Raw genomic sequence first — 14750 nt, 5'->3', positions numbered from 1 at the left:
CCATGCAATGATCTTAACACTTGCATCCAGTAGGTGGCGCAGCATGTTGTGTAATGGTGGGCAGACCTGCTTGTGCCTCACCATTACACAACATATAGCTGTGAGAAAAAAAATGCTGGGGAAAAAAAAAAATTACATTTTTTTTTTTAAAGCCAATAAAAAAATATATATTTTTGCCCATATGAGAGGTGAAACACTGCCTCACCTGCCTCTAGTGACTGCACATCACTGCTCTAAACTAACTCTGACAGTTTGCCTAATTTTGTGTGGACTCTGCCTCTCATTTGCAATTGCCATCTATCTGTTATTTGTGGTTTATGCTCTGATTTAATTTGATTTTTGACTCATTATTGCGGGGACATTGCCACATATCCGTAACACTCATTTGTGTTTGTCTAACTTTGTGTGGACTCTGCCTCTCATTTGCAATAGCAATCTATCTGTTATTTGTGGTTTATGCTCTGATTTAATTTGATTTTTGATTAGATTTTGCGGGGACATTGCCACATATCCATAACACTCATTTTTTAAATTTTTTTTAATTTATTTATTTTATTTCTATTTTATTTTATTTTATCTAATTTTTTTAGTATGATCACTTATTGTGACTGATTTGACATATTATTTTTTCTATGTCAAACTATATATATTATTTTTACTTCAAGTTTTGAATTGATATTCACTTTTTTTTTTTTTTTTCCACAGCATATTTATATAGCACATTTTATGATTAACTTTCTTTGACTAACTATTATTGCTATATTCTCACATTATTATCACCATCACTAGTTTAATTTTTTAGAATCCTTGGCGCCTCTTTCAGGTTATCTGTCTGCACCTCTGCTGCAGATAGTATATCCGTTTAATTATACCTCTTAACTGTATAACGACCATATTATAAAAGGAATAAAAACATACCCCACATGAAATATAAGAGGGCATAATCAATAGCCCTAGAAATTATACCACTCTCATTGACAGCCTCCCATGAAGTAACCATAATTTTTAGTTACTATTAACCCCTTAGAAGACATAGTGCCCAACAGAGCTGCCCTTAAGAATATCTTCATATAAGAGATAAATTGTCCCATAATGATCCACTGAGTATTAACTCCCATATTGCTGAAACCCTCTCACCTAGAAGGGGAAACACTTACCTGTGGATCCAGCTGCAGGGCAGGAAACAGCTCCTCAGGTATGACAGACTCAACCGACATCTGACAGGGACCTGTAGAAATAGAAAAACAGAGTAACCAAACCTGGTTTTCTATAGAGGCGTAGCATAAATGCTAGAAGGTAAGCAATGACTACCTTACCGTCTTCTAACTGCTAAAAGCCACCAAGCTTACTAAAGAGGATTACATGGACACAGCATAGCCCCAAATCCTTGCTTGCAGGGAAAAGTACCCATTAAAGGATTAATATCTTCAGACATCCTCCTGATGTACAAGGCAAAGAATGACTGGGGGCTTATGGAAGTGGGAGTGATACTTAACAGCTCTGCTGGGGTGTTCTTTGCCTCTCCTGGTGGCCAGGAGTTGAATTCCCACTAGTAATTAGAATGGATTTGTGGACTCTCCATGTCATTGGAAAGAAAGTATATTAATATAACATTGTTAGTTATGCAAAACCGGGGAATGGGTAATAAAAAGATTATCTATCTTTTTCAACAATTCTTGAGTAGATTGTCCCTTTAATAATAATATACATGTACATAATTCGTAATATATGAAACAGGTCAAAAAGTGTTTTGCAGCATAAAAGTCCAAGACATTAATTGGTTTTACTGTTGCAAAAGCTCAGAGTTAGGGTATTTAAATTATAACACACACACAGAAATGAATCCTGAAATATCCATTTCAGTTGCATTATTGACTTTAGACCCCCTACAAGAATAACAAATATAAACCCATTTTCTTTAAAGGGATATTAAACAGTCCATTTCTTTGTTGTAAAAGCAGTGGGTTTTACCTTACTTACTGTTTTTTTTATAACCTCATTTGTGCAGTGTCCATTACTTCCTGTAACAGCCCTACAAGGAGGATGGAGTCTTTACAGGAAGATTTATCTAGCTTGTTATAAAACTTCTAGGGTAACATAAGCATTTTCTATTCAGATAATGCTAGAGAGACGGTAAGTTTGTTTTGCTCATGCTCAGAAGAAGCAGAATGCAACTTAAAAAAGGACATGAAACACAATTTTTTAATTTCATGATTCAGATAGAGCATTACATTTTATACAATTTACTTCCATTGTCAATTTTTCTTCATTCTCTTGGTATCCTTTATAGAAGGGTGCAGCACAATGTACTAATGGGAGCTACTGAATACATCTGTACACAAATGACAAGAGGCATATATGTGCAGCCACCAATCAGCAGTTAGCTCACAGCTCCTGAGCCTACCTAGGTATCTTTTTCAACAAAGAATAGCAAGAAAACAAAGCAAATTCGATAACAGAAGTAAGAAGAAAAGTTGTTTCAAATTGTATGCTCTATCTGAATCATGAAAGAAAATGTTTGGGTTTCATGTCCCTTTAAGTTTAAAACATGTCTCCTCTCTTATTTCCCTTAGGGCTGTGGCTACAATTAAACTTTCTATGTGCTCATTTAGCAATAAAACAAGTATGTTGTTTGCTTTTTTTTTTAACAATCTGTTTTGATTTAACATTTTTGTTAAGGTTGTACAGTACTGGTCTAGGCTTCTTAAGAATAGAGAGGCCTATTTAATTCCTTTTATTTAACCCTGCTTAGATCTTTTACAGCTTAGTAAAAAAAGACCCCAGAAAATAACAGAAGAATTGGGCGGAGGTTTCCCACTGGAAAGGCCACAATATTCTTAGTGAACTAAGGATACCAAGTGTTCCTCACTTTTCTTTCAGGAATCAAAAGCTAGATCTGCTGCTGTAGCGTTTTATGACGTACAGTTCTGGGCCACGTTTAACAAGGCTCTGCGATTATTTTGAGCTTTAAGGAATATTATGCTCAAAAGTGTGTTCCCCATAAAATGTATAATTGTGCACAACTAAATCATTTTAAACAACACTTTCATTATTTATTTTGCCTGCTTTTCCTGTAATTTAATTCTGAAAACTGCAGTGTCCCCCGTTCCCCCAGAAAGTCTGGAGAGCGTTCCAGTGAATGCAGAACCCTGACAGTTCAACACGCTGCACTATGATTGGTTGATATGTGTAGAAGCTTTATTATATGTGTTACAAATTGGCTGCAACAAAGTACATAAGCTAAATAACATTCAAGAGGTTTCTCAAAAGGGTGCGTCTGGAGGACGCAAAACAACTAACAAAATGACATTTTTTTCTGATGCATAAATAAAAAATAAGGAAAACTATCAACATAAAACAACGTAATTCATGTTTGGTACCTTCTGGCCTCTTCTAACTGGCTGCTGCTCTGCTCCGCCTTGTGTAGTATTCTGGGAAGTTTGTGCCTCAGCTTTACTCTCATTTTCCTTATCTCCTGTAAGTTCATTATCATCCAGCTCACCAGGCTTCTTCTTTTTCTTCATTTCACTTAAATCAAACAATCACAAGTAACCTTCCTGCATACTGGTGATATAATTTACTTAGTAAAACATCACAAAGCCTTATATATATTAAATCACTGGACATGTACAATTGTCTGACAATCTCATGGTAAGTAATCTCTATAGAGCTGATGGGGCAACCAGACCTCTTGCCCTTTGCGTTAACTCCAGTAGTGAGGCCTATACAGACAATTTGTGTATAAGGGACTAGCTTTAGCTGTAAATACCATTTATACTATTGTAAGGCCAGAACCAGAGATTTGCTCTATCAAATGTATGTTAACCATGTTTATCTCACTGTCTGAGGCAGACAGCACTACTGGATTTCTAGATTTACATTTTTTTTTTATAGAAGACCAATATTATTGCTGCAATTGCAGATTCCATTATAGTACCTTAATGCGGATCAACTGTCATAAAAATAAATTTGTAGTCCAGTAAATACAGTAAACACTGCCTTGCTCTTGAGAGTATCGAGTGGAAAGTGTGGACTGAACCGGCCCCAGCACCCACCTGCAAGTGACAGGTGACACCAAAGCCCTCCATACACTGTCTTCTATGTAACACAAGAGTACACACTGACCTATGTGACTGCGCTCTGCCTGGCTCCCTGCTTCTGAGCTTCTCATCCTCAGCCACCTGCATCCTGAATACTAATTTATCCTTCTGCTGCTGCCTCTGTGCTACAAGCCGCGTGGGTAGGACTACATGTCCCATCATGCACTGCACAAACTGCACAATACAGCTCCGAGACTACAAGTCCTGGTGTAGTAGCGACCTCTTCACCTCTGCCCAACGGATGTGGCCCTGCAGCATTTTAATTGTAGCTGTAAACTTAGTTTTATTAAATGTTATTTTATCTATCCACCTGAGGTGTGAAGAATTGATACATCTGGGTGATATTTGTTGTTATGAAGATAATATAAACTTCGTTTTGGATCCTACTGCCCAGTGAGTATTTTTCATTAAGTGGGGATCACACTAGAAGATAGAATATTCTGTGATCTGTCTTTTTTAAAGATCCTCATTGCAAGTTGCCGCCACCACAAACTGGGATTCGTGTATCAGTTGAAGGAGAGACTAAAGCTGGCAGAATCCTCTTAAAGGGAAGTTTATTTCCATTTTGTATCTATTGCACATAGGCATCAGTATACAGCAAAACCCTGACAACGCTAAGAGGCACATTAACGCAAAAGTTATACAGAAATAAAATGGTGCATCTCCTTACCGTCTTTCTTTAGCAGACATATGTTTTCGACCAAGAGATTTGTTGTCATTCCTGTTATCCTGTTAAAAAAACAAAGCAAAAAAAAAATTAAATTATACTATGTCCTTAGAAAATGCATAGAATAATATATAAGGTTTTCAGGGGGAAAAAAACGTCTTACCTCTGCATTTGTTGTGGACTCCACAGAGACAGGTCTGTTTAATGTTCTATTAAAAAATACAACATGATAGTTAAAAATGATAAGGGTTATGCAAGTTAGAATTAAATTATTAGCTATTTAAAAAAAAAATATTTCTTTTTGTGTGTGAATTATTAAAATATAAGTCCTATAGCTATGCTTCTACATACTATTCGATGAAAGACCCAGCACTTAAAGAACGTGGACAAGAACAATGGGATATATTAAGAGCTAGATTACGAGTGGAACGCTATTTATCACTCCCGCTTGCGCTTTAACTCTGCTGAGTTTTTCGCTCATACACTAACCCAACGTGCATAAAAAGCCAGACTTTGAATATCAAGATTGCATTCACGTATTCCTCCAAAGATGTCAGGGGAGCACAAAAGTGGGGGGGGGGGGGGGGGGGGGGGGAAAGTACATCCTACTCGCACGCAAACACGATCGCGTTTTCTCAAGTGTGCTAACCCAACATGAAAATATGAATATTTCACATTCCAATGTTCTTCACATAGCAGAATATGTTCTGTTTATTCATAAATACATATATCTGATGGTATTTTGGTACAATATTATTATTATTATTTATTATCGGTTATTTGTAGAGCGCCAACAGATTCCGCAGCGCTATAAACAAAGGGGGAGTACAACAAAACAATTATAGGGTAGAGGGCCCTGCCAAGAGTTGCACTGTTGTAGACAATATACATATTTAGACATATATATATGTGTGTATCTCTATATTAAAGACTTTTGCAGTCCATTTTTTTAGCATCTGAGACCTCATATCTTTCAACTTGTAATATACGCACTACTTCCGACGTACGCAAACAGCTGTGATAAACCCGATATCACTCGCGCGCAACAGTTAGGGCGCCACTCATAATCGGGCCCTCATTGTGGTGTTGACAATTTTATCTGAAAGTTGGGAGCCACACAGAACACTGCAAAACTAGCCATATAATGTTGTAGCAATTAAAAATCATTTTATATAGTGACGTATTAAGAGAATAAAAATCCAGTAACCAGATCTAGAAATTTAGGAGCAATGGCTCCCTGGTCCTGGGATTACATTCAGTAATTGTGTGGAATATGCAAACTGTTATCCTGACAAGTATGCTAAAGCTGTCTAGGTGATTCCATTGAGACTGGATTTTATTTTATTTTTTTAAATCTCAACAAATTATGTTTCCTTTATTCTATTTTATTATTTCTATGAAATCTGTTTCTGAGTTTAACTGTTTAATAAACTCTTTCAACCTATTTTTATTTCCAATTATCAAGAGGTGTAACCATGGTGTATATTAGTTTTACATAGGATTGGATAAAATATGCAAAGATAAGAGATTAGATCCTAACAGTACAAAACTTAGTTTCACCAAAACCGATGTTCCATAAAGTGGAATTATTTAGTAGCTCTTTCCCTAGAGATGAGACAAGTCTATAGAGAAGTGCATGATTCAGTACCTCTTTCCCTGGAGATGAGACAAGTCTATAGAGAAGTGCATGATTCAGTACCTCTTTCCCTGGAGATGAGACAAGTCTATAGAGAAGTGCATGATTCAGTACCTCTTTCCCTAGAGATGAGACAAGTCTATAGAGAAGTGCCTGATTCAGTACCTCTTTCCCTAGAGATGAGACAAGTCTATAGAGAAGTGCATGATTCAGTACCTCTTTCCCTAGAGATGAGACAAGTCTATAGAGAAGTGCATGATTCAGTACCTCTTTCCCTAGAGATGAGACACGTCTATAGAGAAGTGCATGATTCAGTACCTCTTTCCCTAGAGATGAGACAAGTCTATAGAGAAGTGCATGATTCAGTAGCTCTTTCCCTAGAGATGAGACAAGTCTATAGAGAAGTGCCTGATTCAGTACCTCTTTCCCTAGAGATGAGACAAGTCTATAGAGAAGTGCATGATTCAGTACCTCTTTCCCTGGAGATGAGACAAGTCTATAGAGAAGTGCATGATTCAGTAGCTCTTTCCCTAGAGATGAGACAAGTCTATAGAGAAGTGCATGATTCAGTACCTCTTTCCCTGGAGATGAGACAAGTCTATAGAGAAGTGCATGATTCAGTACCTCTTTCCCTAGAGATGAGACAAGTCTATAGAGAAGTGCATGATTCAGTACCTCTTTCCCTGGAGATGAGACAAGTCTATAGATAAGTGCATGATTCAGTACCTCTTTCCCTGGAGATGAGACAAGTCTATAGAGAAGTGCATGATTCAGTACCTCTTTCCCTGGAGGTGAGACAAGTCTATAGAGAAGTGCATGATTCAGTACCTCTTTCCCTAGAGATGAGACAAGTCTATAGAGAAGTGCATGATTCAGTACCTCTCTCCCTAGAGATGAGACAAGTCTATAGAGAAGTGCATGATTCAGTACCTCTTTCCCTGGAGATGAGACAAGTCTATAGAGAAGTGCATGATTCAGTGCCTCTTTCCCTAGAGATGAGACACGTCTATAGAGAAGTGAATGATTCAGTACCTCTTTCCCTGGAGATGAGACAAGTCTATAGAGAAGTGCATGATTCAGTACCTCTTTCCTTAGAGATGAGACAAGTCTATAGAGAAGTGCATGATTCAGTACCTCTCTCCCTAGAGATGAGACAAGTCTATAGAGAAGTGCATGATTCAGTACCTCTTTCCCTGGAGATGAGACAAGTCTATAGAGAAGTGCATGATTCAGTGCCTCTTTCCCTAGAGATGAGACACGTCTATAGAGAAGTGCATGAGTCAGTACCTCTTTCCCTAGAGACGAGACAAGTCTATAGAGAAGTGCATGATTCAGTAGCTCTTTCCCTAGAGACGAGACAAGTCTATAGAGAAGTGCATGATTCAGTACCTCTTTCCCTAGAGATGAGACACGTCTATAGAGAAGTGCATGATTCAGTAGCTCTTTCCCTAGAGATGAGACAAGTCTATAGAGAAGTGCATGATTCAGTAGCTCTTTCCCTAGAGATGAGACAAGTCTATAGAGAAGTGCATGATTCAGTAGCTCTTTCCCTGGAGATGAGACAAGTCTATAGAGAAGTGCATGATTCAGTAGCTCTTTCCCTAGAGATGAGACAAGTCTATAGAGAAGTGCAATGATTCAGTAGCTCTTTCCCTGGAGATGAGACAAGTCTATAGAGAAATGCATGATTCAGTGCCTCTTTCCCTGGAGATGAGACAAGTCTATAGAGAAGTGCATGATTCAGTACCTCTTTCCCTAGAGATGAGACAAGTCTATAGAGAAGTGCATGATTCAGTACCTCTTTCCCTAGAGATGAGACAAGTCTATAGAGAAGTGCATGATTCAGTACCTCTCTCCCTAGAGATGAGACAAGTCTATAGAGAAGTGCATGATTCAGTACCTCTTTCCCTGGAGATGAGACAAGTCTATAGAGAAGTGCATGATTCAGTGCCTCTTTCCCTAGAGATGAGACACGTCTATAGAGAAGTGCATGATTCAGTACCTCTTTCCCTAGAGACGAGACAAGTCTATAGAGAAGTGCATGATTCAGTAGCTCTTTCCCTAGAGATGAGACAAGTCTATAGAGAAGTGCATGATTCAGTACCTCTTTCCCTAGAGATGAGACACGTCTATAGAGAAGTGCATGATTCAGTAGCTCTTTCCCTAGAGATGAGACAAGTCTATAGAGAAGTGCATGATTCAGTAGCTCTTTCCCTAGAGATGAGACAAGTCTATAGAGAAGTGCATGATTCAGTAGCTCTTTCCCTGGAGATGAGACAAGTCTATAGAGAAGTGCATGATTCAGTAGCTCTTTCCCTAGAGATGAGACAAGTCTATAGAGAAGTGCAATGATTCAGTAGCTCTTACCCTGGAGATGAGACAAGTCTATAGAGAAATGCATGATTCAGTGCCTCTTTCCCTGGAGATGAGACAAGTCTATAGAGAAGTGCATGATTCAGTACCTCTTTCCCTAGAGATGAGACAAGTCTATAGAGAAGTGCATGATTCAGTACCTCTTTCCCTAGAGATGAGACAAGTCTATAGAGAAGTGCATGATTCAGTACCTCTTTCCCTAGAGATGAGACAAGTCTATAGAGAAGTGCATGATTCAGTACCTCTTTCCCTAGAGATGAGACAAGTCTATAGAGAAGTGCATGATTCAGTACCTCTTTCCCTAGAGATGAGACAAGTCTATAGAGAAGTGCATGATTCAGTACCTCTTTCCCTAGAGATGAGACAAGTCTATAGAGAAGTGCATGATTCAGTAGCTCTTTCCCTGGAGATGAGACAAGTCTATAGAGAAGTGCATGATTCAGTACCTCTTTCCCTAGAGATGAGACAAGTCTATAGAGAAGTGCATGATTCAGTAGCTCTTTCCCTGGAGATGAGACAAGTCTATAGAGAAATGCATGATTCAGTGCCTCTTTCCCTGGAGATGAGACAAGTCTATAGAGAAGTGCATGATTCAGTACCTCTTTCCCTAGAGATGAGACAAGTCTATAGAGAAGTGCATGATTCAGTACCTCTTTCCCTGGAGATGAGACAAGTCTATAGAGAAGTGCATGATTCAGTACCTCTTTCCCTAGAGATGAGACAAGTCTATAGAGAAGTGCATGATTCAGTACCTCTTTCCCTAGAGATGAGACAAGTCTATAGAGAAGTGCATGATTCAGTACCTCTTTCCCTAGAGATGAGACAAGTCTATAGAGAAGTGCATGATTCAGTAGCTCTTTCCCTGGAGATGAGACAAGTCTATAGAGAAGTGCATGATTCAGTACCTCTTTCCCTGGAGATGAGACAAGTCTATAGAGAAGTGCATGATTCAGTACCTCTTTCCCTAGAGATGAGACAAGTCTCTAGAGAAGTGCATGATTCAGTACCTCTTTCCCTAGAGATGAGACAAGTCTATAGAGAAGTGCATGATTCAGTAGCTCTTTCCCTAGAGATGAGACACGTCTATAGAGAAGTGCATGATTCGGTAGCTCTTTCCCTGGAGATGAGACAAGTCTATAGAGAAGTGCATGATTCAGTACCTCTTTCCCTAGAGATGAGACAAGTCTATAGAGAAGTGCATGATTCAGTACCTCTTTACCTGGAGATGAGACAAGTCTATAGATAAGTGCATGATTCAGTACCTCTTTCCCTAGAGATGAGACAAGTCTATAGAGAAGTGCATGATTCAGTACCTCTTTCCCTAGAGATGAGACAAGTCTATAGAGAAGTGCATGATTCAGTACCTCTTTCCCTAGAGATGAGACAAGTCTATAGATAAGTGCATGATTCAGTACCTCTTTCCCTAGAGATGAGACAAGTCTATATAGAGAAGTGCATGATTCAGTACCTCTATCCCTAGAGATGAGACAAGTCTATAGAGAAGTGCATGATTCAGTACCTCTTTCCCTAGAGATGAGACAAGTCTATAGAGAAGTGCATGATTCAGTACCTCTTTCCCTAGAAATGAGACAAGTCTATAGAGAAGTGCATGATTCAGTACCTCTTTCCCTAGAGATGAGACAAGTCTATAGAGAAGTGCATGATTCGGTAGCTCTTTCCCTGGAGATGAGACAAGTCTATAGAGAAGTGCATGATTCAGTACCTCTTTCCCTAGAGATGAGACAAGTCTATAGAGAAGTGCATGATTCAGTACCTCTTTACCTGGAGATGAGACAAGTCTATATAGAGAAGTGCATGATTCAGTACCTCTATCCCTAGAGATGAGACAAGTCTACAGAGAAGTGCATGATTCAGTACCTCTTTCCCTAGAGATGAGACAAGTCTATAGAGAAGTGCATGATTCAGTGCCTCTTTCCCTAGAGATGAGACAAGTCTATAGAGAAGTGCATGATTCAGTACCTCTTTCCCTAGAGATGAGACAAGTCTATAGAGAAGTGCATGATTCAGTGCCTCTTTCCCTGGAGATGAGACAAGTCTATAGAGAAGTGCATGATTCAGTACCTCTTTCCCTGGAGATGAGACAAGTCTATAGAGAAGTGCATGATTCAGTACCTCTTTCCCTAGAGATGAGACAAGTCTATAGAGAAGTGCATGATTCAGTACCTCTTTCCCTAGAGATGAGACATGTCTATAGAGAAATGCATGATTCAGTACCTCTTTCCCTGGAGATAAGACAAGTCTATAGAGAAATGCATGATTCAGTGCCTCTTTCCCTGTAGATGAGACAAGTCTATAGAGAAGTGCATGATTCAGTACCTCTTTCCCTGGAGATGAGACAAGTCTATAGAGAAGTGCATGATTCAGTGCCTCTTTCCCTAGAGATGAGACAAGTCTATAGAGAAGTGCATGATTCAGTACCTCTTTCCCTAGAGATGAGACAAGTCTATAGAGAAGTGCATGATTCAGTACCACTTTCCCTAGAGATGAGACAAGTCTATAAAGAAGTGCATGATTCAGTACCTCTTTCCCTAGAGATGAGACACGTCTATAGAGAAGTGCATGATTCAGTACCTCTTTCCCTAGAGATGAGACACGTCTATAGAGAAGTGCATGATTCAGTACCTCTTTCCCTAGAGATGAGACAAGTCTATAGAGAAGTGCATGATTCAGTAGCTCTTTCCCTAGAGATGAGACAAGTCTATAGAGAAGTGCATGATTCAGTGCCTCTTTCACTAGAGATGAGACAAGTCTATAGAGAAGTGCATGATTCAGTACCTCTTTCCCTAGAGATGAGACAAGTCTATAGAGAAGTGCATGATTCAGTAGCTCTTTCCCTAGAGATGAGACAAGTCTATAGAGAAGTGCATGATTCAGTACCTCTTTCCCTAGAGATGAGACAAGTCTATAGAGAAGTGCATGATTCAGTACCTCTTTCCCTGGAGATGAGACAAGTCTATAGAGAAGTGCATGATTCAGTACCTCTTTCCCTGGAGATGAGACAAGTCTATAGAGAAGTGCATGATTCAGTACCTCTTTCCCTGGAGATGAGACAAGTCTATAGAGAAGTGCATGATTCAGTACCTCTTTCCCTGGAGATGAGACAAGTCTATAGAGAAGTGCATGATTCAGTACCTCTTTCCCTAGAGATGAGACAAGTCTATAGAGAAGTGCATGATTCAGTACCTCTTTCCCTAGAGATGAGACAAGTCTATAGAGAAGTGCATGATTCAGTGCCTCTTTCACTAGAGATGAGACAAGTCTATAGAGAAATGCATGATTCAGTGCCTCTTTCCCTAGAGATGAGACAAGTCTATAGAGAAGTGCATGATTCAGTAGCTCTTTCCCTAGAGATGAGACAAGTCTATAGAGAAGTGCATGATTCAGTACCTCTTTCCCTAGAGATGAGACAAGTCTATAGAGAAGTGCATGATTCAGTACCTCTTTCCCTAGAGATGAGACAAGTCTATAGAGAAGTGCATGATTCAGTAGCTCTTTCCCTAGAGATGAGACAAGTCTATAGAGAAGTGCATGATTCAGTACCTCTTTCCCTAGAGATGAGACAAGTCTATAGAGAAGTGTATGATTCAGTACCTCTCTCCCTAGAGATGAGACAAGTCTATAGAGAAGTGCATGATTCAGTACCTCTTTCCCTAGAGATGAGACAAGTCTATAGAGAAGTGCATGATTCAGTACCTCTTTCCCTGGAGATGAGACAAGTCTATAGAGAAGTGCATGATTCAGTGCCTCTTTCCCTAGAGATGAGACAAGTCTATAGAGAAATGCATGATTCAGTGCCTCTTTCCCTAGAGATGAGACAAGTCTATAGAGAAATGCATGATTCAGTACCTCTTTCCCTAGAGATGAGACAAGTCTATAGAGAAATGCATGATTCAGTGCCTCTTTCCCTAGAGATGAGACAAGTCTATAGAGAAATGCATGATTCAGTACCTCTTTCCCTAGAGATGAGACAAGTCTATAGAGAAGTGCATGATTCAGTACCTCTTTCCCTAGAGATGAGACAAGTCTATAGAGAAGTGCATGATTCAGTACCTCTTTCCCTAGAGATGAGACAAGTCTATAGAGAAGTGCATGATTCAGTACCTCTTTCCCTAGAGATGAGACAAGTCTATAGAGAAGTGCATGATTCAGTAGCTCTTTCCCTGGAGATGAGACAAGTCTATAGAGAAGTGCATGATTCAGTACCTCTTTCCCTGGAGATGAGACACGTCTATAGAGAAGTGCATGATTCAGTAGCTCTTTCCCTAGAGATGAGACACGTCTATAGAGAAGTGCATGATTCGGTAGCTCTTTCCCTGGAGATGAGACAAGTCTATAGAGAAGTGCATGATTCAGTACCTCTTTCCCTAGAGATGAGACAAGTCTATAGAGAAGTGCATGATTCAGTACCTCTTTACCTGGAGATGAGACAAGTCTATAGATAAGTGCATGATTCAGTACCTCTTTCCCTAGAGATGAGACAAGTCTATAGAGAAGTGCATGATTCAGTAGCTCTTTCCCTAGAGATGAGACAAGTCTATAGAGAAGTGCAGGATTCAGTAGCTCTTTCTCTAGAGATGAGACAAGTCTATAGAGAAGTGCATGATTCAGTACCTCTTTCCCTAGAGATGAGACAAGTCTATAGAGAAGTGCATGATTCAGTACCTCTTTCCCTAGAGATGAGACAAGTCTATAGAGAAGTGCATGATTCAGTACCTCTTTCCCTAGAGATGAGACAAGTCTATATAGAGAAGTGCATGATTCAGTACCTCTATCCCTAGAGATGAGACAAGTCTATAGAGAAGTGCATGATTCAGTACCTCTTTCCCTAGAGATGAGACAAGTCTATAGAGAAGTGCATGATTCAGTACCTCTTTCCCTAGAGATGAGACAAGTCTATAGAGAAGTGCATGATTCAGTACCTCTTTCCCTAGAGATGAGACAAGTCTATAGAGAAGTGCATGATTCAGTGCCTCTTTCCCTGGAGATGAGACAAGTCTATAGAGAAGTGCATGATTCAGTACCTCTTTCCCTGGAGATGAGACAAGTCTATAGAGAAGTGCATGATTCAGTACCTCTTTCCCTAGAGATGAGACAAGTCTATAGAGAAGTGCATGATTCGGTAGCTCTTTCCCTGGAGATGAGACAAGTCTATAGAGAAGTGCATGATTCAGTACCTCTTTCCCTAGAGATGAGACAAGTCTATAGAGAAGTGCATGATTCAGTGCCTCTTTCCCTGGAGATGAGACAAGTCTATAGAGAAGTGCATGATTCAGTACCTCTTTCCCTGGAGATGAGACAAGTCTATAGAGAAGTGCATGATTCAGTACCTCTTTCCCTAGAGATGAGACAAGTCTATAGAGAAGTGCATGATTCAGTACCTCTTTCCCTAGAGATGAGACAAGTCTATATAGAAGTGCATGATTCAGTACCTCTTTCCCTAGAGATAAGACAAGTCTATAGAGAAATGCATGATTCAGTGCCTCTTTCCCTGTAGATGAGACAAGTCTATAGAGAAGTGCATGATTCAGTACCTCTTTCCCTGGAGATGAGACAAGTCTATAGAGAAGTGCATGATTCAGTGCCTCTTTCCCTAGAGATGAGACAAGTCTATAGAGAAGTGCATGATTCAGTACCTCTTTCCCTAGAGATGAGACAAGTCTACAGAGAAGTGCATGATTCAGTACCTCTTTCCCTAGAGATGAGACACGTCTATAGAGAAGTGCATGATTCAGTACCTCTTTCCCTAGAGATGAGACAAGTCTATAGAGAAGTGCATGATTCAGTACCTCTTTCCCTAGAGATGAGACACGTCTATAGAGAAGTGCATGATTCAGTACCACTTTCCCTAGAGATGAGACAAGTCTATAGAGAAGTGCATGATTCAGTAGCTCTTTCCCTGGAGATGAGACAAGTCTATAGAGAAGTGCATGATTCAGTACCTCTTTCCCTAGAG

At 39.5% G+C, this 14750-nt stretch overlaps 1 protein-coding gene across 1 annotated transcript in view; it reads right to left on the bottom strand.

The window, feature by feature from the left end:
* Window positions 1-14750, bottom strand: part of NEMF (nuclear export mediator factor) — a 153980-nt gene that overhangs the window by 45459 nt on the left and 93771 nt on the right. Inside the window, 3 exon segments of the mRNA XM_053697652.1 lie at window positions 3381-3528; window positions 4771-4829; window positions 4931-4976. Coding sequence (XP_053553627.1) covers window positions 3381-3528; window positions 4771-4829; window positions 4931-4976 — 253 coding nt within the window.

Source organism: Bombina bombina, chromosome 1 (assembly GCF_027579735.1).
Source record: "Bombina bombina isolate aBomBom1 chromosome 1, aBomBom1.pri, whole genome shotgun sequence".
In the NCBI taxonomy this organism is placed as follows: Eukaryota; Metazoa; Chordata; class Amphibia; order Anura; family Bombinatoridae; genus Bombina; species Bombina bombina.
Note: the sequence above shows the minus strand (reverse complement) of the source record. Positions and strands in the feature narration are given on the sequence as shown.